The following is a 22970-nucleotide window of genomic DNA, read 5'->3' on the forward strand; positions in this document are numbered from 1 at the left end:
TGAAAGACATCTATATATAAAATCTTTATTACAGGCAATATTGGTCCATACACTACACAATACCAACAGTACAAGTTTAATCTTTCAAAATCATCATTTAAACAGCAAAAGACCAAGAAATAAAATTTGAGTCAACTGATTATTTTTCAAAATAGTCTCAATGCACATTATCCTCAGTTCCCTTATTATAGTGAAACATACAAATACAGAAAAATACCCCATTTAACATATACTAGTGTTAAATGGTTATTTGGCTTAAAATCTGAGTTAAGAAAATCCTTTTTAGCAACCTACGTACAGATAAGTAGCGAACTTCATTAGACAAATTCGTTCCTCTTAAAAACGCGTGAAGAATTTCATCCATCATGTGTTCTGATCCTAGTACAGTGTTTCTCTCTCACCATCGTGGTTCTTATCTGAAGGACCAACTCAAGGAGTCGTCCTAGACATCACCTCTTCCCGAACACAATTCATCCAAATGTCCGTTCAACAGATGGCAACCAGTAGCGGTCACTTCGCCATGTGACGCCCTAAGAGCCTGGCCAGACCTGTCCAACAGCCCGTTTTCCTACCTACTGTGGGTTGCTGCTCAGGAGGGACGAGAGACGCCAATACAAGCAGAAAACCTGCAGCTCCTCTGCTACGTGCCTTAGAACACTTTCAATTTTTCTGGTCAATGCCCTGATTACATAACATACATAAAAGCCAGCATATTAGTTTAAATCTTTAAACAAAAAACTATATTTTCCAAAGTCATTATCATTGGGGGCAATTAAGTGATCTTTCCGTGCTTTGTTGAGCTTCATCTTTAGGGCGTCTCTTCTCTCTTCCCATTCATGAAGTTCAGCATTGCCGTGTGCAAATTTACAGCTGCTTCCTTCCGTGCAGGTACCATTCATATACCTGTTAGGACAAGTCAGCTTGGTAAGTGTCCACCCGTTGTTTATAACAATCTTTAAAATGTGCTCTTCACTACCTTTATGGTTTGTGTTAAACTTTTAGCTCAAACTCATAATCCTAGAAAAATGAGTATTTTTAATACTTTTATATTGGAGTATAATAAAAATGAGTATTTTATTGTCTTGGCATCTAGAATAGAGAAATGAGTACTTTAAACTATTTAAATGTACTACTTAATGAAAAACATTGATTCCTGGGAAAAGAAACACTCTACTCCTTCCTGATGCAGTAGAAAGACAATCAGAGGGGACCAGAAGTAGAAAATAATCTTCAATAATTCTACGTATCACATGGATCTAAATTGGGAAATCAAACAGAAATGGCCAACAACAAAATAAGGAGCAATTCAAAATTGCCTAGCTTTTCACTGAAAAATTTTCTAACTATACTTAAAAGAGTGATACTATTAATACTATTTCCATCTGACCTGAGAAAGTTCCAGATTGACACTTGGAATATAATTCAAAGGCAGTTTCAAAAGTGATGAACATCTACTACGAAAAGATGGTTGTGAAGAGTCAGAGAATCCTCACTGCCAGCTCAGAGATCATCTGGGCGAGCCTGAATGAACTTACTTCCCTGTTTGGTTATCTTAAGATGTTTCACTCCAGTGCGGGCAAACTAGTGAGTCTTTTCAGGTAACGCAGGTGAGTGAAGGAAATGTTCAAGGAGCAACTAAAACTCTGAGCTCAGATGCCAGCATCCAGGATTAGAAGACTTTGCCACCCAGGTACCCTGTCCACTGCAATCCCAGGTAGCTCTCAGTGGCAGAGAACCTGCCTGCCAGTGCGGGAGAGGTGAGTGATGTGGGTTCGATCCCTGGGTCAGGAAGATCCCCTGGAGAAGGAAATGGCAACCCACTCCAGTACTCTTGCCTAGAGAATCCCATGGACACAGGAGCCTGGAGGGCTACAGTCCACGGGGTCACACAGAGTCTGTCAACCGAAGTGATTTAGCCTGCACCATGTCTACTGATACAATGACTGTGGAATTCAAGCCAGACCAGCAGAGTTCATGTGGGAAGCTGCAGAGACCCACGTACCTATCACAAATACTAAAATACCCCGTTGGAAAGCGGTGCTGCCAGCAGTACTGGTCGTCCTCAGTGTGGAAGACCTTCTCCTTGTGCTTCTCGGAGGAGATGTGGCCCTGCCACTGCTTCTCACTGTTGCAGTTCTTCCCACACATCCAGCAGTGAAAGTCCACCTGCAGCGCACGGAAGACATGTGTTGTGTCAGCAGCTGCTGTCCAGGGGGGCCCAGATTGACTAAAAAGTCCACCTAAGGCCCACATTCTATTCTTGGGGAGCCCGTCCAGCGGGGGTAGCTGGGAGAGATGGGCCGAGGGTCCCCCCAGCACACAGGAAGTAGAGAGCCGGGACAATGAGCTGGGCCAGGGGTCCAGGCACTCTCTGGCAAGAAGCTGGTGTGCCAACAAGGGAGTCTGTCGGGAGGATGGGGGGCCAGGTTCAAACCAGGGTCCCGGGGAGGATAAACACCATGAGGAAAACCAGAGAGGATGCGAAAGCCCAGGGGTCGCCTGCTGGGCAAGAACAAGGAGCAGCAACTCCACTCCTGCACGTGAACTGAGCCCCTACTGTGGGCCAGGACGTGTGCCAGGGGCCAGGGAAGTACCCATGCTGGGAAGACGCCGCCCCGGGGGCACAGACCCACGAACTGTATTAGGAACCCTGTGCTGCCACAGATGCAAGCGTGTGGTGTTTGAACAGTACTTCCCAAGTGCCCTGGGTCAATCCTGTGTGACGCTGGGTAAGAACAGGTTTACAGAGGGACCTCCCTGGCAGTGCAGTGGCTGTGACTCTGTGCTTCCAGTGCAGGGGATGCGGGTCTGATCCCTGGCGGGGGAACCAGGATCTCACGTGCTAGGCGGTGCCGCAGGGCGGGGGCAAGGGGGCAGAGAGAAGAGGCTCACAGAGACAGGTGACTCTCACGACCCAGAAAGTTGGGGTGACCCTGCTCTGGAAACCCCAGCAGTACTTAAGGTGGCGAGGCAATCGGCGCTGAGCCTGGGCAGAGAGGGCAGAGTCCACAGGGCTTATCGTGAGCAGAGACACGTCCCTGACCCGGGTCTGACTGATTCAATTCAGAAAGAGGCCAAAAAACCAAAACTGGAAACAAGGAGCAGAGTTAACGTGTACATCTGTGTCAGTTTAAAAAACCACGCTGGGCAGAACTACAGATTAGGATTAGACAGTCCAAGATATGGAGACACGGCCTGGAAAAAGACACACTGGATCTGGTCCCTCTGGGAAGGGTGACAACTGGGGTTCCAACCTCATCTGTGATATTTTATTTACCTAACGGAAGCAAACACGGCAAACTGTTAACATCAGTTGACTTGGGATGGTCAGCTCAAGATACTCTCTATATTAACCCCTTTACTTTTCTGAAAAATGTTAAGGCTAGCGCAGTGAAACACTGCAGGTGACTTATGTCTGGGGTGGAACCCAGAGACAGGCCAGACTGCAGCAGGATGGTAAGGGAACATGAGGACGTGGGGCAGGGTGGGCACTAGTCTAGTGGTTAAGACTCCAGTGCAAGGGGCATGGGTTCAATCCTTGGCTGGGAAACCAAGATCCCACGTGCTGCACAGCATCCCATCCAGAAACAAGGAGGGCCTGAGGGTGGGGAACCCTCCATTCCTGAGCACCTGCATGGCCCAGCACTGGGATACACCCGCAAGCTCATCATGCTTTGCGTCTCCCTCACAGAGGCATTCCGTAAGCTACCCAGGATCTCAGGCCAGTGACTCACCAGCTCCTGCTTCCAGAGTCAGAAAAAGGAGGCAGGAAAGGAGTTTTTAGGACGGAGAGGCTTAGACTTACAGCGGGGAGCCAGCACAAAGAGAAGATGAAGACACTGGGAGGCGGGCAGGCCAGCTGGGAGCGAGGGAGCCAGATTTGGGAGAAGGTGGGAAAGAAAAAGCCTGGAAGCACAGGCAAGGGCACCAACCTGCGGTACTTACAGTAACTTCCGCGTAATCCGTCGGCATGTGGATTTGCTTTCCATTCTCTTTGCTGGACTGACTGGCTGCATCATCGCTTTTTTCATTTTTTTGGCTCTTTAGCCAGAGTTCATAAAACTGCTCCATATCTTGTACTAAAGAAAAATGAACTCCTTTCAACGGCAAATATTTAAAGACACCATTTAAATACACACAAGAGCGTGCACTCTTTTTGCATCAGTCAGCATAATTTTCAAAAGAAAATCAAGAGGCAAACAGAGATGATTATGTATTAGACACGAGAGACGGGCCAGTTCCAGACGCTCAGGGTAAGAACCAAATTTAGGTCCATTAGGGCACAGACAAACATTAGTTTTCAAGACTGATGAACTCCTCCCTGCATTTGCAAGACACCTTGTGGGTGTTTAAAATTCAGAGACCCAAGACTTCCCTGGTGGTCCAGTGGTTAAGATTCTGAGCTTCCACTGCAGGGGACACAAGCTTGATCCCTGGTCAGGGAACTAAGATCCCACATGCCGCATGGTGCAGCCAAAAAATAAAATTCAGAAGCCACTTCAAGGGCATTGCTGAAAAGGAAAGCCACAGCTTCACAACGGCCCACGTCAAACACTCGTTATCAGTGCCGTAAACACACAGGCAACTTACACAGCTCCTCACTGTTTACTGAGAAAGGTGAGGAACCTACTACAGGAACCAAGATTCTGGCCCTGATGGGGCCCCGTCAGTCCAGCTACTGTCCCAGAGGACCGACACGCAGGGGTGCAATTTACAACAGCACAGTGATGGCCAGGTCCGGGGCTGTGGCTGCAAGCTGCTTCTCACAGTAGGAACAAGTGTATCTGGCATTAGCATCCACTGATAAAACTAAGGTTTCTCAGCCTCAGCACCACCTGTGTGCTGAGCCAGATAATTCTTTGCTGCTGGATAAGCCTTGTGCACTGTACGATGTTTAACGATCTCCCTGGCCTCTGCCCACCAGCTGCCAGTAGCACTGCCCCACAAGTCATAACAATAAAAAAAGGTCCAGACGCTACCAACTGTCCCCAAGGGGAGAGGGGTGTGGGTGGCAAAATTCATCCCCAGTTGAGAGGCACTGAGTTAAAAAATAATAATAATAAAGCTGGAAATGAGGATCTGGTCAAAACCCGGCTCTACTGTCCGCTCAAGTGTTTCTAACAATATACCTCCAGCTAAGATTAGAGATACAATAGGAAATCCTTCTTCCTTCAGGCCAGTGGTAGCAGGAATTGCTGCAAGAGCCCTGATTTGCAAGGATACCTTCAGGATATCCTCAAGTCCTCACTCCAAGCAAGGAGTCCCACTCACACAAGTCACTGAATGTTTACATGGCTAAAATACAATAGGTGATGTGCTTAAATCCAATTGATTCTTGTAATCCCCAGATTGCAGATCTTAAGCCATCCGTAAATTTTGATCAGTTTACTTAAGACTGAAGAACAACGATCCTGGTAGCAAAACCTTTTCTGGTCAGAAGTGAAAGGTTGCCTGAGGCTTCTTTCCAAGGCTCTCACAGTAAACTGATGCTTGACCAAGACAATCATTCTCTTCTTAGGCCTTTGCATCTGGGCCTGTTCTACCCATAAGAGTTCCCGGAAGAAACCTCCAGTTCCAACCTGATAAATTCAGGAGTGACTCTTCACACCAGGAACAGATGATCTAACCCGAGCACTCATGGAAGGACTGAACTTCCCCAGACAGTGACTCAGGGACATGCCTATGTCATCAGAGGATGCTGACCTATGTTTTTGTATCCAAATTTGACCTAAGCAAACATGATTGGTGGTCAGACTCTGCTTCACTGATAAAATGAGATAATGGCTTAGAGCACAGACTGCCTTCTGTGTTCCCTGTAAGCTGGCAATTTACAGGGAGGAAAGAGACTTCCAGGCGAGCTGGATTCCGTGGGTGTCAAGGCCATGTTTAATCATCAACTTACTCCCATTCTCCTTCATGTAGGTCCACACTTCTCGTTCCTCAGGACTGTGAGCAAAGGAACAGTTTCCAATGTACTGACATTTTTTCCCAGAAGCAATATGATTGCACAGCTGTATTAAAAAAAAATACATGAATATGCTTTAAGACAGAGTACAATGAGTAAAACTGCCTAATTTTTACATGTAAGTGAAATAAATATTATCCATGCTAATGCTGAGTAATATAATTTTTAAATGAGATTAATTTGCTCCTATTCAAATTGACTATAAGCCCCAAAGACATGAGATGATATCAAGCTTTCTGTCTCAAAACTTTTCAAAAGAGCCTAAGTATGGAACTGGAATATGGAACATTTTCTTATGAGAAAATGTCAACAGATTCACTTATTCAGAGTATCTGCTTTTAACACAATAGAGCACTTTATCTCTGTAGTGCAAGTCTCTGGCCCCCTCAATATGACATATCCTGCTCTCCTCTGCCTGACACCCAGGATACCTCCTTGTCAGCACTTGGGAAGCAGGAAAGAAACTGCAGACGCCTCCAATAAACAAGGTCAGAGAAAACCTCCGACGTTTACTTCTCACCGACACTGGCAGCTAATCTCAGCCATCATTCACTAGCTCTGCAGTGTCAGAAGACAATTATTCCACTAACCAGGCCATCCAGTTATACAGCATTCTAGTAATACCTCTTGTGGTTATTTGCATTTTTACTTTACAGAGTAAAAACAGTGATACTGGTAGGAAAAATAAAATGACAGCAGTCAGCAGAACAGATTTCCCTAAGACCTGTGACTATTAAGAACTAGGAATACCACTGTCACCAACAGCACATTCGTAAATATCATCAATGTACTTGTCTTTATGAAGCATAAATCCTAGCACAATTCATTGTTAGCTTGTCTTCGTTTATCCGTGTTTCAACAGAGCTGGCTCTATGTATTAGTTTACATAACAGTAAATGCTTAGCATTGACTTTCACCAAAAATCAAGAAGCGGTTAACACTAAACACTGCTCCTTTCCTCTCCTGAACAAAAGTCAGGGACCCCCCCAACCCCTTTACAATTTTTTTGCAGGAAGTCAAGTCACCAAAACATTCTTGTGATGGATTTTCTTATATTCTTTTCCCATTCAAGCCCCAGGAAGTACTTATGTATTACTGGGTAGACACAGATTATTGTCTTTCAAAGCTCAGTGATAAGGAGCAGGGAGAAGAGAAGATAAAGGAGAAGGCCGCTCTGTGCTGGGTTTTTACACACCACCATCTCACATATCTTCCATGCAATGATTCCCATTTACAGATGAGCAAACTGAGGCTAACTTACTGGCCCTTCGGGCAGACCCTGAAGCCCATCCTCTCTCCGCCTCACCACACTGCCTACACACATACACGCACGCAGAGTGTTATTTCTTCTTTTAGGAAAAGGACCCCTTAGCAATATCTAGTGGGGTAGGGAAACAGAGGAAATGTGTTCCTATAAACGCGGTGTAGAACCCGCATCTGCAATGAGAGAATAATCAGTGGTTCTAGGCAGTGGCCTCATGAGTTAGAACTGTTCCCGGTCGTCTTTGTCTAGGCAAAATTTTGAGAAGTATGTCTATAATCTCCACTATCTACTGAAGCACAAGATAATCACTGGTTCTAATAAGCCTTCCTCCTCTCTTATTATAGCCCACTAATAAATCACCCGTTATCTATGAGGCTGAAACCACAGTGGATAAACACAAACACATTACCTCCCTCAAAGACTGGCCTTGTAACCTGTGTTGAGTTTCACAGACTGCAAGGTGCCCTGGGTGATGGGAAATGAACCCGCCTCTTCCTCAACTCCTTGGCAGTTTGGAGAAGGAGCCGCGTTAGTGGAGACTCTGCAGTCCATCTGCACTGCTGCTCTGGGCAAAAGACTCTCCCCATGTTTCCTCCACTGGGGCAGAAAGCGCCCCTCACCTGAGCTCAGGTATAACCCCGCCAGACCCTCTCTCGTGAACAAGAAAGTCAGGCCAGTTCCAAGCTTTGCCCAGACGACCATGTAGGGGACCAGAGGGACCAAGACGAAACATGCCACCTTGTAAGACAGTTTGATGTTCCCAATCTAAGGGCTTTGGGGGAACCTGTTGCTCCAACAGGAAGCATTTTTCCCTTGGGTTGCTGCTGCTACTGCTAAGTCGCTTTAGTCATGTCTGACTCTGTGCGACCCCAGAGACGGCAGCCCACAGGCTCCTCTGTCCCTGGGATTCTCCAGGCAAGAATACTGGAGTGGGTTGCCATTTCCTTCTCCACCCTTGGGTTACTTCAAGAAAATCCTGTAACATTAGGTATCCTTTAGCGAGCATCCATTGCTTCAGTGAAAGAAATAGGCGTAATAAAAAAAAACAAAACACCAAAAACTCATCAACAGAGTTAATACAGAAAGTCTTGGGTTTGATAGCAAAGCTGAGGAATCAATGAAATTCTCTCCCATTTGCTCACAGTCATTCATCTGGAAAATAAGCTGAGTCTAGACCATTACTTTTCTCTAGTTCATTTCTACGTCTCCTAAGTAACTCATTCCAATCAACCTAAAAACTGCGCCAGAGCCACACACACAAAAGGGGAAGGAAAACGAAAGGACCACTTAGATTTTAGTAACATGACGAGCATTATTTAAAGGGTACCAGTTTCCATCCGAATTACTACTACTTTCTAATGATTTGAAATGCCTAATAAAAAAAAAGTGGCTTAAAAATTACGTATGTACATCAAACTGTAAAGGCATTTGTTTCTTTGTGGGAAGAGGACGGATGTTCATCCACTTCTTACGTTCAATAGACATCACTCTCATCGCACGACGATCTTTGGTCCACCTAAGAAAAATGGAGTTCAGAAAAAACAAAAACACACTGGCAAAGGCATAATATAAAGGGGCAGGTACAAAGTCTGTACCCAAGGGACCAGAGATTTTTTTTTCAACCCTTCTAAAAGAAATGCCTTATGATTCTGTCATTTCACTTCCTGTTGATATTTATAAACAGACATTCCCTATGAATCCTAAACAAGGAAATGGTAAAATACAGGAAAAATACTATTGAATTTTGTTGAATTCTTAGCTACTAAATCCTAAAAATCTCTTTCCTTTTGGTTTGCAATTACTCCTAAATTGTCTACTTTCCTTTGCTCTCCTCACAGCCTTAATCTTTTTTCTTATATGTACGGTTTTACGCCCATGAAAAGAAACAGGCACTATTTGCACACACACACTACTTACGAATGCCTTGCTTTTGCACTGCAATATTTTCTGTTTTTGTCTGGTTCAATGACTTGGCCATTTCTCAGACACTGAGCACATACAAATTTTATCTTCATATTAAGGGATCCAGGCATTATTTGATTGCCAAGTACCTTAAGTAATTAAGAGATCAGTTTTAATTAACAGAAAACCATTTTCTGAGAACACATTCATTCGCCATGCACAACTGTGTGCTATTATTTTTTTAATAGCACACAACTTCTGTTCTTGTCTGGTCTGATGATTTGACCACTATATATACGATCTGATAACTAAATCTCCAGTTCTCTACCCAAATATAAGAGAATATGATGAAAGTAGATTACAGATGCCAAACCTCAATTTATCAAAGCCAGCCCTGGTGTTAATGTTTAGGATTTGTGGGGAGAAAGGAAGGAAGATGGTTGGATAAAGCAGTCTGGCTAAGTGGTAAGCAAAACTACACAGTCTACCTCCCCTCCTCCAAGGATCCCCACAGCCCAAGACCCCAACTGTTTTGCCAAATAAACTAAATAAGAAAACTGTATCCTAGAACTTCCCTGAGAGTCCAGTAGTCAGGACTCTGTGCTTTCTACTGCAAGGGATGTGGATTCAATCCCTGGTTGGGGCACTAAGATCTTACATGCTATGTGGTGTGGCCAAAAGATAAAATAATTAGAGAAAATTGTACCCTATATTCTTTTCTTCTTTGGCTATGCAGGATCTTAGTTTCCTGACCAGGGATCAAACCCATGGCCCCTGCAGTGGAATCACAGGGTCCTAACCACTGGACCACAAGGGAATTCCCTAACCTGTATTCCTGGCAGGTACTATGAGATACCTAGTTTTTTGGTTTTTTATTTTAATGATAATCAACTAAAATTCAGAAAAATTTTTTTTCACATTTACACAATTTTTTTTTCCCACTTAACTCAATAAACTCAAGAAAACTCAAGCAGGTTACTGGATTACATGGTAGTATAAACTGCATCTGCCAACTACTAACATCCATCAGGCCATTCCAGAAAAGATCCCAAATGCAGAAAGGATAAAGGAAAAACATACCTGAGCTCCAGGTACATTTGCTTCCAAATTTTGCCAATATCGTTTAGATTCCTGGGCAATATCATCATGTGAGATGCCTGAAAAATGCCAAAGACTTTTGTTTAAAGTTCTTTACGCAATACCAGGCCACCTGTCTAGGCACAGTCAGACTCAATTCTTTACTCCCATTTGGCATAATCTGTCACCAAGGATGAATATCATACTACTCTTTTGAAATGGAATCTTTATAAATACAGCTCTTGGTGCCTTCCGAAGAATCTTTCTTCCTCACGGATCCGTACTGCATACATGAACTTGTATCAGGAATTACTTATATGAGACCACATTCAAAATAGGCCACTCTAAAGATGAAGCAACTCAGGTTTAAGACTCAAGATAAAATCTACAGTGCTGCCACACCAGATAATGGGGAAAGGTCTTCAATACCATTCTGTAAACTCTGCCTGCTCTTGAGGGGACTTGTCTCAATCTTGCACAAACCTACCTGTTTCATTTTGCAATATCCAGACTTTCAATTCTACAAGACTATGTGCATAAAAGCATTCATCTTCCCTTAAACAGCCATATCGAACCTCATGGCGGCATAAATCAAGCTGACACTGGCCATGAAAAGAACGTATTTTGGAATACTTTACTGTTGTCTCTCGCAAAATGTGGACAAGGCACCTAAGAGGAAAATGGAGCGACATTTTACTACTGTTCTACCACAGCTTTTAAAAAAATGTATATACTCGTGTGTGTGTGCTTAACCGCTCAGTCACGTCTGACTCTTTGCGAGCCCATGAACTGTAGCCCCCCAGGCTCCTAACCATGGGATTCTCAGGCAAGAATACTACAGTGGGTTGTCATTCCCTTCTCCAGCAGACCTTCCCAATCCAGGGATCAAACCCACATCTCCTGCATTACAGGTGGATTTTTTTTACCATCTGAGCAACAAGGAAGCCCATATACACATATAAAATGTAAAATTCTAGACTGAAAATACATTTTAAATCTCTTTCAGAAAAAAACAAATCACTGTATGCAACTGTAGGATTAACTGGGGAGAGGAGAGGATAATTATCTTAGGCTACATTAAAATACCTAAATCCATGTCATGAGAAGCTATAAACCCGTATTGCTTTTCTGTATTAAATCTTAATAATTCATTTTAAAGTTCTCAGCAAAACCTATTAGTCTTATAAAAATAGTCACCATCATTCAAAACAACAATAAAAAGAGAAGGGAACGCCTGGGAAGATACTATTCTGGTTTTATTTGGATCTAAAAAGAGGATTAATTTTGTCACTAAAAATATTAGAAAATACCAACATACTTATTGTCTTCAAATTCATGCTTTGTAACCGGATGAGAACAAGAAGTAGAATTATCTTTGTTTCTTTTACTTATCATTCTAGGCTTATGATCAAAACATTTCTGAAACAGACAGAGAAGAATTATCATAAAAATGTAATACAAGATGATAACTTTTGTGTGATGCTGATGACATTCATACTTACATATTACAAGCATATGTCAATTAACACTCGGCAAATAGGATGTCTTAATGTTATTCTTTTGGATAGTAATAGTAGCTACCATTGCTAAGCAAATGCTTTAGCATACAGCAGGACCAGAGCTAAGCACTTGATACTTCTGGGTCAGAAACCACTACCTGTTTCACAGTCGAAAGAAGACTTGGAGACAGTACCTCACAAAGGAATATAAATTCTCCAAGATGCTCCTGGAACAGTTTGAACACGGTAAAGCTGATCTTTCCATTGCCACCAAAGAAAGCCTCTCTGCTGAACGCCCCCTTCCGCTCCAGCGTCCAGACATCTATCTCCTCCTGGCAATAAGCAAATGTGCAGTGGCCTGAATATCTACATTCCTCCTCAGCGGCAACATCTAGAAAGACAGGAAATTAACAGAGGTGGGATGGATTGGGAGATTGGGATTGGCATGCGTATACTAATATGAATAAAACATAATTGATGACAACCGACTGTATAGCACAGGGGATTCTACTCAATGCTCTGTGGTGACCTAAATGGGAGGAAAATCCAAGGAAGAGGGGATGTATGTATACGTGTGGCTGATTCACTTTGCTGTAAAGCAGAAACTAACACAACATTGTAAAGTAACTATCCTCTGAAAAAGGAAAAACATATATATATATTTTCAAACAAAATCTTATTAAAAAAGTAGGGGGGAGACAGGGAATTAAAAGACATTTAAAACATGGGCCATTGTGTTTTCAAAGCCAATGAATATTAAACACACTAAGTGCATTGTTTAAATTTTTCTAACAATTCATGGATAGCTTCAAACCATGGTACACATATTACTATGCAGGAATGGTGTATTGAAAGCATGGAAGTGTTAGTTGCTCAGTTGTGTCTGACTCTTTGCAACCCCGTGGACTGTAGCCTGCCAGGCTCATGGAATTCTCCAGGCAAGAAAACTGGAGTGGGTAGACATTCCCTTCTCCAGGGGATCTTCTCGACCCAGGATTGAACCTGGGTCTCCCGCATTGCAGGGAGATTCTTTACCATCTGAGCCCCCAGAGAAGTCACAATGGTATTAACTCTTAAAACAAACAAACGAACAAAAAAAAACAGCAGCACAATTCTAAATTACTTTTATTTCAGACAGGACAAAAAAAGCCCTGATGTTTGCATGTTCAATACCTAAGTTTAAAAAATCATTTCAGTTCAGTTCAGTCACTCAGTCGTGTCCAACTCCTTGCGACCCCATGGACTGCAGCACGCCAGGCCTCCCTGTCCATCACCAACTCACGGAGTTTACTCAAACTCATGTCCATTGAGTCAGTGATGCCATCCAACCACCTCATCCTGTGTCATCCCTTTCCCCTGCCTTCAATCTTTCCCAGCATCAGGATCTTTTCAAATGAATCAGCTCTTCGCATCAGGTGGTCAAAGGACTGGAGTTTCAGCTTCAACATCAGTCCTTCCAATGAACACCCAGGACTGACCTCCTTTAGAATGGACTGGATCTCCTTGCAGTCCAAGGGACTCTCAAGAGTCTTCTCCAACACCACGGTTCAAAATCATCAAGTCTTCGGCGCTCAGCCTTCTTCACAGTCCAACTCTCGCATCCATACATGACCACTAGAAAAACCATAGCCTTGACTAGACGGACATTTGTTGGCAAAGTAATGTCTCTGCTTTTTAATATGCTGTCTAGGTTGGTTATAACTTTTCTCCCAAGAAGTAAGCGTCTTTTAACTTCATGGCTGCAATCACCATCTGCAGTGATTTTTGAGCCCCCCAAAATAAAGTCAGCCACTGTTTCCAATGTTTCTCCATCTATTTGCCATGAAGTGATGGGGCCAGATGCCATAATCTTTGTTTTCTGAATGTTGAGCTTTAAGCCAACTTTTAGGCTCTCCTCTTTCACTTTCATCAAGAGGCTCTTTAGTTCTTCTTCACTTTCTGCCATAAGGGTGTTGTCATCTGCATATCTGAGGTTATTGATATTTCTCCTGGCAATCTCGATTCCAGCTTGTGCTTCTTCCAGCCCAGCGTTTCTCATGATGTACTCTCCATGTAAGCTAAATAAGCAGGGTGACAATATACAGCCTTAATGTACTCCTTTTCCTATTTGGAACCAGTCTGTTGTTCCATGTCCAGTTCTAACTGTTGCTTCCTGACCTACATACAGATTTCTCAAGAGGCAGGTCAGGTGGTCTGGTATGCCAATCTCTTTCAGAATTTTCCACAGTTTATTGTGATCCACACAGTCAAAGGCTTTGGCATAGTCGAAAAAAGCAGAAATAGATGTTTTTCTGGAACTCTCTTGCTTTTTCCATGATCCAGCGGATGTTGGCAATTTGATCTCTGGTTTCTCTGCCTTTTCTAAAACCAGCTTGAACATCTGGAAGTTCACGGTTCACCTATTGCTGAAACCTGGCTTGCAGAATTTTCAGTATGACTTTACTAGCGTGTGAGTTGAGTGCAATTGTGTGGTAGTTTGAGCATTCTTTGGCATTGCCTTTCTTTGGGATTGGAATGAAAACTGACCTTTTCCAGTCCTGTGGCCACTGCTGAGTTTTCCAAATTTGCTGGCAAATTGAGTGCAACACTTTCACAGCATCATCTTTCAGGATTTGAAATAGCTCCACTGGAATTCCATCACCTCCACTAGCTTTGTTCATAGTGATGCTTTCTAAGGCCCACTTGACTTCACATTCCAGGATGTCTGGCTCTAGGTGAGTGATCACACCATCGTGATTATCTGGGTTGTGAAGATCTTTTTTGTACAGTTGTTCTGTGTATTCTTGCCACCTCTTCTTAATATCTTCTGCTTCTGTTAGGTCCCTACCATTTCTGTTCTTTATTGAGCCCATCTTTGCATGAAATGTTTCCTTAGTATCTCTAAGTTTCTTGAAGAGATCTCTAGTCTTTCCCATTCTATTATTTACGGACATTCAAAGCTCATTTCCTGAATATTCATTGGAAGGAAAGATGCTGTAGCTGAAGCTCCAAAACTCTGGCCACCTGATGTGAAGAACTGACTCACTGGAAAAGACCCTGATGCTGGAAAGGATTGAAGGCAGAAGGAAAAGTGGACAACAGAGGTTGGGACGGTTGGATGGCATTACCAACTCAATGGACATGAGTTTGAGCAAACTCCAGGAGCTGATGATGGGCAGGGAAGCCTAGCGTTCTGCAGTCCATGGGGTAGCACAGTCAGACATGACTAAGCAACTTAATTGACTGAAAGCTCATTCAGGTGGAGCGGTCTGACAAAATGAAAACACTACGTTTCTCTCAAAAATACATTAAAAGAGTGACATTATCAAAGCCGTAGTTCAGTGTTCTGATTCTGCTTAGACTATGTCAGAGAACCCAAAGTTTGAGACAGTTCTCTGTTTAAAACCTGGTGAAATCCCTATTTCAATAAATAACTATTAAACACCCACTAGACAGCAAATTAAAAGCAAAGGTAAAAGTAATACAAAAAAATACTAATCTTTCAAACCAAGGAATTTGCTGTTAACTCTAAACATTTTTAGTAACAGTATTACTGGGGGTATTGCCATAAAAGTAGCAAATTGTTTCTCACTTAGGCCATGGTACACCAATTAAGTAATTATAGCACATACCTTTACATATATAATAAGGTCCTTCATAATTTGTTTTTGTCGGTCTTGGACGTATTTTTTTCCATGACTTATCTTCTACATTCTTTATCCTACCAATTAAAGTATCTTTCTTACATTTATGGTCTAGATTAGCATGATAAGTGAAATCCATTAGTTTAGGCCCTGAAAAAGATATAAAAAGGATTGTTCATATGCACAAGAAGTATCATTTCATTTTACAGGAACAGTTATAAGCAGATGTGAGCAACTGAATAATGATTATTAAATTCCCATGAAAAAGTCCTTTCATAACCCCCACGTAAAACAAGCTAGGGAAAGTAATTTTTGCCTTTTGTGCTGTCAGACAAAACACAAAGAACAAAAGCACCAGTGCTCCCAAGATATAATCCTTATTTATTAGAATAAGAATTCTAATGGCTTCTAAAGGGAAAGTGAAAGTGAAAGTCGCTCAGTCATGTCCAACTCTTTGTGACCCCATGGACTCTATAGTACATGAATTCTCCAGGCCAGAATACTCGAGTGGGTAGCCTCTCCCTTCTCCAGGGGATCTTCCCAACCCAGGGATCGAACCCAGGTCTCCCGCATTGCAGGCGGATTCTTTACCAGCTGAGACATGAGGGAAGCCCAAGAATACTGGAGTGGGTAACCTATCCCTTCTCTAGCAGTTCTTCCCAACCCAGGAATCGAACCAGGATCTCCTGCATTGCAGGCAGATTCTTTACCAACTGAGTAAAGGAAAAGCATGTGCTTAAATAAACTAAGTAAGAAAATGAATTTGGGCCCCGTTTAGAATAAACTGTGTTTGTATCACTTGACTTAGGGGTAAAGATATGAAAAAACCCAACAGAAAGTACTCTAATTTTCACAAATACTGTATCACATACTGGTCTTAAAATGCTTTTTTCTAGTTCTCACTCTATTTGAAAATGATCACATTCTTAAACATATACTTAAAATACAAAGAATTTTCAAAATCAGGTTAAATATTCTATTCCAAATGATTCTATACATAAAATTATATCAAAAAGAACCGAAACTTATCCTATTAGACTCTAAAGGCTCCTAATCAATAATTGCTGCTTCTTTAGAAAGAATTCAAATAAAGATACAAGAGTCACAATAGTTGGTGTTTCCACATAGATTTACAAATTCCTAAACACTCTCAGGTTATTGACGGGCTCCTTGGTTTGGTCCTGACCTGATTTTACGAAACAGATCTGGCAAGCTTGTCTCAGTTCATGGGTTCCTTCAAGGGGATGTCTTGGGGTCACTGAAGAAGCGGGTTTAGTTACTGCACTTCCAAAAAAGTTTCCAAAGTCATTCCGAGGGTGACTTGAAATTCCCAGGAAACTCTCAGAAGCAAACAGACTGCCTGGTCCATTCATCTGCAAGAAGCATAAGAAAACAAAAAACAAAAAGAACAAAAAACAGCCAAAAAATATTGCACTATCACTAAAGAAGAAAACAAACGCATCTCAAAAGTGAGACATTCTGCACAGACTAGAGGTGGGACTATTCTGTCCTTACTACGTTTCTATTTAAAAACCATTTCCTTCTACATGTTCCTGTCCTTGGGGTCTCTAGGCCCCTCCCCCACTTTTTGGGATGCTCCATGAGTTGTTACAAGCGATGGGCAACTGTTCTGCTTCATCAGCCAACAGGGTTTTCATGCCCTGATCTTGCATTTCTTCGTCATTCACACTGTGCTAAAGCCTCTTACACTGTTGATTAATATGCCATGACAGATCCAGCCTTAAACACAGAGCACTTATTACTGGATGTTCCAGAAGAGTCTTATTTTAGCACTCTTTCCCACAGCACACACAAAATTCCAGGGAGCTGGTACCGTTCATTCAAATAACTCAGTTACTTAAGTAAAAGACCTATTTGCAATTTAAGCGACGAAGTTACAAAAGAGGAAGTGGCACTTACAAGTAAAAGGGAAGAATTACTGTTGTTAAGCGCTGTTCCCTCTCTAGAAGTTGAGGTGGACAGATCTAAAATAATAAAAAAACTTCAACAGACCTTTTCATTCTAATCACGTAATAAGAACATCAGGGCTTAGTAGCTCACTATGGCTTCCCACCTTATTTCCCCTCCCAGTTCCGAGAAGCTTTCTTGCTCATTATTGACACCCAAAAAGGGCTATGGAGTCTCTCTTCTCCTCCAGAAACCAAGGACATAAATAATCCTTAGACAAACAAATTTCAATAAAAAGCAATTTTTCAGAGACATGAGCTAAGGCAGGGCCTATCAAATGGGAATGTTAAAAAAAAGACTAAGAAGATAATTCATATTAAAAATGGAAAAGGATTCTCTCCTTTTGAAAGTGTGAAGCAGAAACTCATCAAAACATTAAGAGAACCAGTCAGGTTCAACTTCTTTCTTTTTCTCCGTCTGCCACTCAATTCCTTTCTCTCTGCCCTCTGTTTTCCACAAATTTTCATTTGTTCAGTTGCCAAACTTTAAATCAATTATTTTGATGTTGATTCGTTTAACTGTAATGATGCCTGACAAAAATATGAAGATTTTTCTTGTGGCTACTTAAAGGATACATTAAGCCTAGAATTACAAAAACAGGAGTCAGGCCCAAACCTCAGCAATCCTTTGCAAAAGTAAAGTACCCTAGTTTGCTGAGCTCAATGGATGAAGCCAAAAATACGTGGTTCTATTATCATTCTAAACACTGATTTTAAATTAGTCTTAACTAAAGTATTGCCTAGTTCAGAATTTAAAAGGATAACCTGTCTTTAAGACCCTTTAAGAGGGGGTTATCCCTTTTCTAGAGAAAACATTAAAAGTCATCTCACCGCCCCCCCCAAACAACAGACACCCACCTTAACAAGTTATCTTATTAAAACAAACAAACAAACAGTGCCACATACATTCCTACTCTTAGGCCTTTGCTTCTTGATCTCCACAATGGCACAGTTAAGTCCAGGAGAATTTAAAACAGGAAGCTTCAGGTTTTAGAGCTACAGTGTATTTTCAGCTACAATGAAAATAACTCAAGTACCAACTACCTAGTGTTAGTTAAACAGACTGTCTTTTTTAGAAAATGAACTGTAACTGTTTACATAAGCAGTTCGAGTCTTACCTCGTTTAGATTCACTCATTGAAAATGAATTTAAAGAAGAACAGAAATCTTCTAAGGATGAAGTCAAAGGCGGATACAGATCCGAGAAGGAGGGTGCGGGTGCGTACCTCGCCCCGATGGGCAAGGCGCCCAAAAGAGATGCCGCCGAGAAGGGGACGCTTGGGCCAACGCTGGCAGTTGGGAGGGGGCCTCTGACTAAGGCTGACGGCTGGGGAGGAAACAAGATCAGAACGAAGTCCGTGAAACTCTGTCCCAAGCTTGCCAAACTGCTTTTAATATCAGCACATAAGAACAAATTAGTCCACTGGGTGATTTTGTTAGGTAACAAAGTTGAAGTCATAATCAAGATGCAGAATCCAAGCGACAGAGCTGACTTCCTCTCCAGCCCACTTTTTAAAAAGTCTGGAGATGTGACTTCTAATATCTCTGTGACCCAAATGAGAAGTCCCTGCTTCATTTCCCAATCTTCCTAGGATTCCTAACAGTCCCTGCTCTGAGCCAACGGGGGCCAGGGCGGAAGGAAGGGTGGTCGAGAGAAGGGAGCTGGAGCAGCCTGGAGAACTGGGGACCATCTTTTGGGAGATGTCAATGTACAACCTCATGAGAACAAATGGAACGATGCTTTGCCCCTCCCCCACACAGCGACAATTTTTCGAGAGCCCCCTGTATCAATTAAAATACCTTCCACTATTTTAATATACTTCACAGCAGGAGTCAGCGAACTTTTCTATAAATGGCGGGATATACCGTCCATTTAATCCTCCTAACCCTCTGAGGTGCATCCTACGAGGACTGTCACTGTACAGATGAGGGAAACCGAGGGACCGAGAGGTGAAATAACCTGCCTCAGGTCAAAGTGGAAGGGACCAACTGCCCCACCCGCACCCCCCACCGTCTGTCTGCCTTTTACATCTTCTCTTTGTCAGCCCCACAAGGACATCACTGGTCTTACTCTCCCCGGAAACCAGCTCTGAGTTTCCCTCTCTGCGTCATCATTCTAGCATCCCTGCTGCCACTACCTTTCTTAATATACTTCACAGCAGGAGTCAGTGAACTTTTCTATAAGGGCTGGATATTAATATAGCCCTATTAACACTGCAGGCTTTGTGGATTACACGGCCTCTGGCGCAACTACTCAACACTGCAGTGTCATGAGATAGTTTCATGTATCTTAAATATTATTCTTCTTTTCCCTTTCTTCTAGCCACGTAAAAATCTCAAAACCAGTCTTTGTGTTCGGGCTGTACTAAAGAGGCAGCAGGCCACATCTGGCCTGTGGACCCAAGTTTGCTTTATGGTTATGTAGCTACAGGAGAATCATCCTTAAGGAATGAGAAATCCTTAATCCATCAATTCATTTTGCCTTACATGCCAAATGTCTATTGTTTGCCAGGGAGTTAAATTTCCCTTTCCCATAACATGTGATTCCTAGCATGTTCTGTTTGGTTTTTTTTTTTAATTTATAAAATAAAGTACCAGTTACCACTGGAAAAGGACAAAAGTAATTTTCAAGAAAAGCCTAAGTTTAGCGTACAGTCAATACTGAAAATATCTATCAGGTTATATCACAATTTTTTAAAAAAAGAGGGGGGAAAAAGTCAGGTTTTAAGGGAGTCAGACTGAAATTTACCACGACGGTTTCATTAGTTTCAGGTGCAGAATCCAGGAGATCGTCTATTTCATCTCCGAGGACCATATCCCCATCATCTAAAAACGCTTCCGGTGTGCTGAAGGGGATCTTTCCTCCATTTGCCAACACTGTCGACGGTAGAGAACTCTCCTCCACTTGCAGTGGCAAAACAGAAGTTAAGGGCATAATAGAAACTGAAGCCAGCTCATTTCCAACTTGGTGAGAAAAACTGGATGCAGGTATAGAAACAATAGAAGGTGCTTCTTGCCTCGGAGCTAATAAATCTGTAACATGAATGGACATGTGCTCACTTATTTTCAATATATTTACGTAATACTACTGTTAATGGCCAATAACAGAGAAAATGAAGAGCAAGGTGAAAATATGAAAGCAATTATAAACAGATAGACACAACAGCGAAACCAATTCAAATAAAAGAGTAAAAGCAATTCTAAAAAAAAGTTTGTTTTGCCCAGGAACAGATACATTCACTTGTGGAAATGCTTCCTCCTTTCTCAAAATACATGGACTCCTTTCGGGTGGAGCTACTAGAGGGTGGTGATGCCACGGTGGATACCAAACAACTGCTCGCTGACAGTCAGTACCATCAGTCACTACTGACACAGCCAGAGGCACAGAGGTGGTTTCTGAAATTACTCTTGTTTTAATACTACTAACGACCCAGCAATCTTAACCAACAACACTATAACGTACATAACATCTAAGGCTGGCACTTTTCTCTTTTGTTTGGTGCACAGTGAGGCATGTGGGATCTTAGTTCCCTGACTAGGGTCGAACCCACACTCTCTGCATGGAAGCGTGCAGTTTTAACCACTGGACCACCAGGGAAGTCCCCAAGGCTGGCACTTCAGATTTAGAGGACGTGTGTGTGCAAACATACCTGGCTCGATATCCTCCACAGAACAGTTCAAAGCCTAGAAATTGAACCAAATAATAGATAATAGTATTTTCAGGATTCTAGACTATAAAGCAAGCTATAAAACTTGCTCTAAGAGAGCAATGCCAATTCTCACATCTGACCTCCTTCCAATTAAGACAGAGACAAACAGAATGCATAAGCCTTTGTGATGGCCAATCCAGTGCACACTCAGTCGTGTGGGCCAGTCCAGTGTATGCCCAGTCGTGTCTGACTCTTTGTGACCCAAGGACTGTAGCCAACCAGGCTCCTCTGTCCATGGAATTTCCCAGGCAAGAATACCACAGTAGGGTTCCACTTCCTTTTCAGGATCTTCCTGACTCAGGGATTGAACCTGCATCTTTTGCGTCTCCCGCATTGGCAGGCCACCTGGCTGCGAAGCCCAACCTTTGTAATAACGTAGGATTAAACAGTGCAGGCCTCTTGCCACTCATTTCGTGTGGCCTAGTACTTCTCCAAGCATATTCAGGAGCCTTCCAGTTCCAGAGGGACCCGTGTAGCCACTCCATCCTCCCCAACTCACAGCGACCTCCTAACAGCTCTAAGAAGACTTATCCTTAAAAAAGATATATGTTTAACCCAGTGACTTCTAAAAAACACCTAACTTCTATGAACATCCTGTAAAATGCGCCATGGGCCTTCAGGAAATGCTGATTGAGAGTAAAAGATATGACTGGAGCTGTTTGTTTTCTTTTCATAGGGCAGGAAGCTCTGGCCACTTAGGTGTATGAGGAATCAAAAGGCCTCAAAAATAAACAAAACCCCAAAATATTAAAAGCAGAACTGCTACTACTTCTTCTTTTCTTTTTTAAACATTATGATTCTTACAAGAGTAATGACCTTACCTTTGTAGCCCCATCCCCAGGAACTGATTTTAGTGAGAGCTGAAAGAAAATTAAGATGCTAATTTAAAACCAGAACTGACTCCAAGTTACAAAACAAAATGAAAATAACTTACGGCGAGAACTCCAGCTTACCTCGGCTCTAACATATGCTTTTCTTATTTTAAATCCCAGTTTCTGAGCTAGTTCTTGAGTTAGTTTTATTACATGTTCATCCTGAAAAAAGTCAGAATATACAATTAATGGAGGGTTATATTTACTAACCATAGAGGTGAAGGGACAAAGCAGTTCTAATTTATCCTTGTCAAGACACTTGCTTTATGGGCATTTATTCCCAGCTGCAGCAGGTGGACGGCTAGCTGGAAAACATAACTTTTTGATGCCATTTGTCTACATAGAAGCAATAAAATGGCTAGGATGTAAACAAATGAATTAGAACATAAATACCATACCTGAGGCACTGCCAAGGAGCACTTTGCTACAGCATCATAAGCCTCTCTGAATCTTCCTAAATCACTTAGAGCCTTAGATTTCCGATACAGAGCTTTGTAGTTACTGGCATTTAAACTGAGGACTGTATCACAGTCTTCTAAAATTTTATCATGGAAACCCTGGTGAGTGAGACCAAATAAAGTTAGCAATCAATTCATGTCTTGCAATGATGCAAACACAAACAAATTCAGATTCTCCTCTCAAAATGGATTGGTAATGGTTTTTATTTGTTTTTTTTTTTTTTAATTATTTTCATTATGAAATTTCAAATACAGAAAAGTAGAAAGAATATCATGGCTACCTATGTACCCACCACCTAGACCTTTGGCCATAAAAGACCCCAGATCTTCAAGAAAGAAAGCTGTCCAGGTATAGCTGAGGTCCTAAGTGTAAATGTCTATATGAAAACTGTAAGAACATCAAAATACTACTTTTTAAGTTTAGATAAGTGAAGAGGTTGTATTAATTCTTTTGAAGGCTCACTACTCCTTTTTTTTTAATTAAAAAATAAAAATAACTCCTAAGAGAAACAAGGAGCAAGCTGTCAGCAGAGACAACTGATACACCCATCTGTGAATACCTGTATCTTTCTAGGCTGACTTTTTTTTTTTTTTTAAGAGCAGATACCCCCTCCCCCAAAGCCATACTCAAAAG

At 42.1% G+C, this 22970-nt stretch overlaps 1 protein-coding gene across 2 annotated transcripts in view; it reads right to left on the reverse strand.

Moving 5' to 3' along the window:
• ZC3H7A (zinc finger CCCH-type containing 7A) overlaps positions 1 to 22970 on the reverse strand; it is a 37917-nt gene continuing 14947 nt past the window's right edge. For both annotated transcript variants that reach the window (XM_018040696.1, XM_005697510.3), the window contains exons 5-23: positions 22277 to 22435; positions 21960 to 22040; positions 21828 to 21866; positions 20947 to 20980; positions 20046 to 20329; positions 18416 to 18623; positions 17251 to 17315; positions 16517 to 16703; positions 15319 to 15480; positions 11902 to 12098; positions 11527 to 11627; positions 10696 to 10877; positions 10212 to 10288; positions 9147 to 9280; positions 8640 to 8745; positions 5903 to 6011; positions 3946 to 4079; positions 2003 to 2166; positions 1 to 903 (exon numbers count right to left, since the gene is read on the reverse strand). In XM_018040696.1, coding sequence (XP_017896185.1) covers positions 714 to 903; positions 2003 to 2166; positions 3946 to 4079; positions 5903 to 6011; positions 8640 to 8745; positions 9147 to 9280; positions 10212 to 10288; positions 10696 to 10877; positions 11527 to 11627; positions 11902 to 12098; positions 15319 to 15480; positions 16517 to 16703; positions 17251 to 17315; positions 18416 to 18623; positions 20046 to 20329; positions 20947 to 20980; positions 21828 to 21866; positions 21960 to 22040; positions 22277 to 22435 — 2613 coding nt within the window. In that variant the 3' untranslated portion in view covers positions 1 to 713. The remainder of the gene's footprint in view (positions 904 to 2002; positions 2167 to 3945; positions 4080 to 5902; positions 6012 to 8639; positions 8746 to 9146; positions 9281 to 10211; positions 10289 to 10695; positions 10878 to 11526; positions 11628 to 11901; positions 12099 to 15318; positions 15481 to 16516; positions 16704 to 17250; positions 17316 to 18415; positions 18624 to 20045; positions 20330 to 20946; positions 20981 to 21827; positions 21867 to 21959; positions 22041 to 22276; positions 22436 to 22970) is intronic.

This window comes from Capra hircus, chromosome 25 (assembly GCF_001704415.2).
Source record: "Capra hircus breed San Clemente chromosome 25, ASM170441v1, whole genome shotgun sequence".
Classification (NCBI taxonomy): Eukaryota; Metazoa; Chordata; class Mammalia; order Artiodactyla; family Bovidae; genus Capra; species Capra hircus.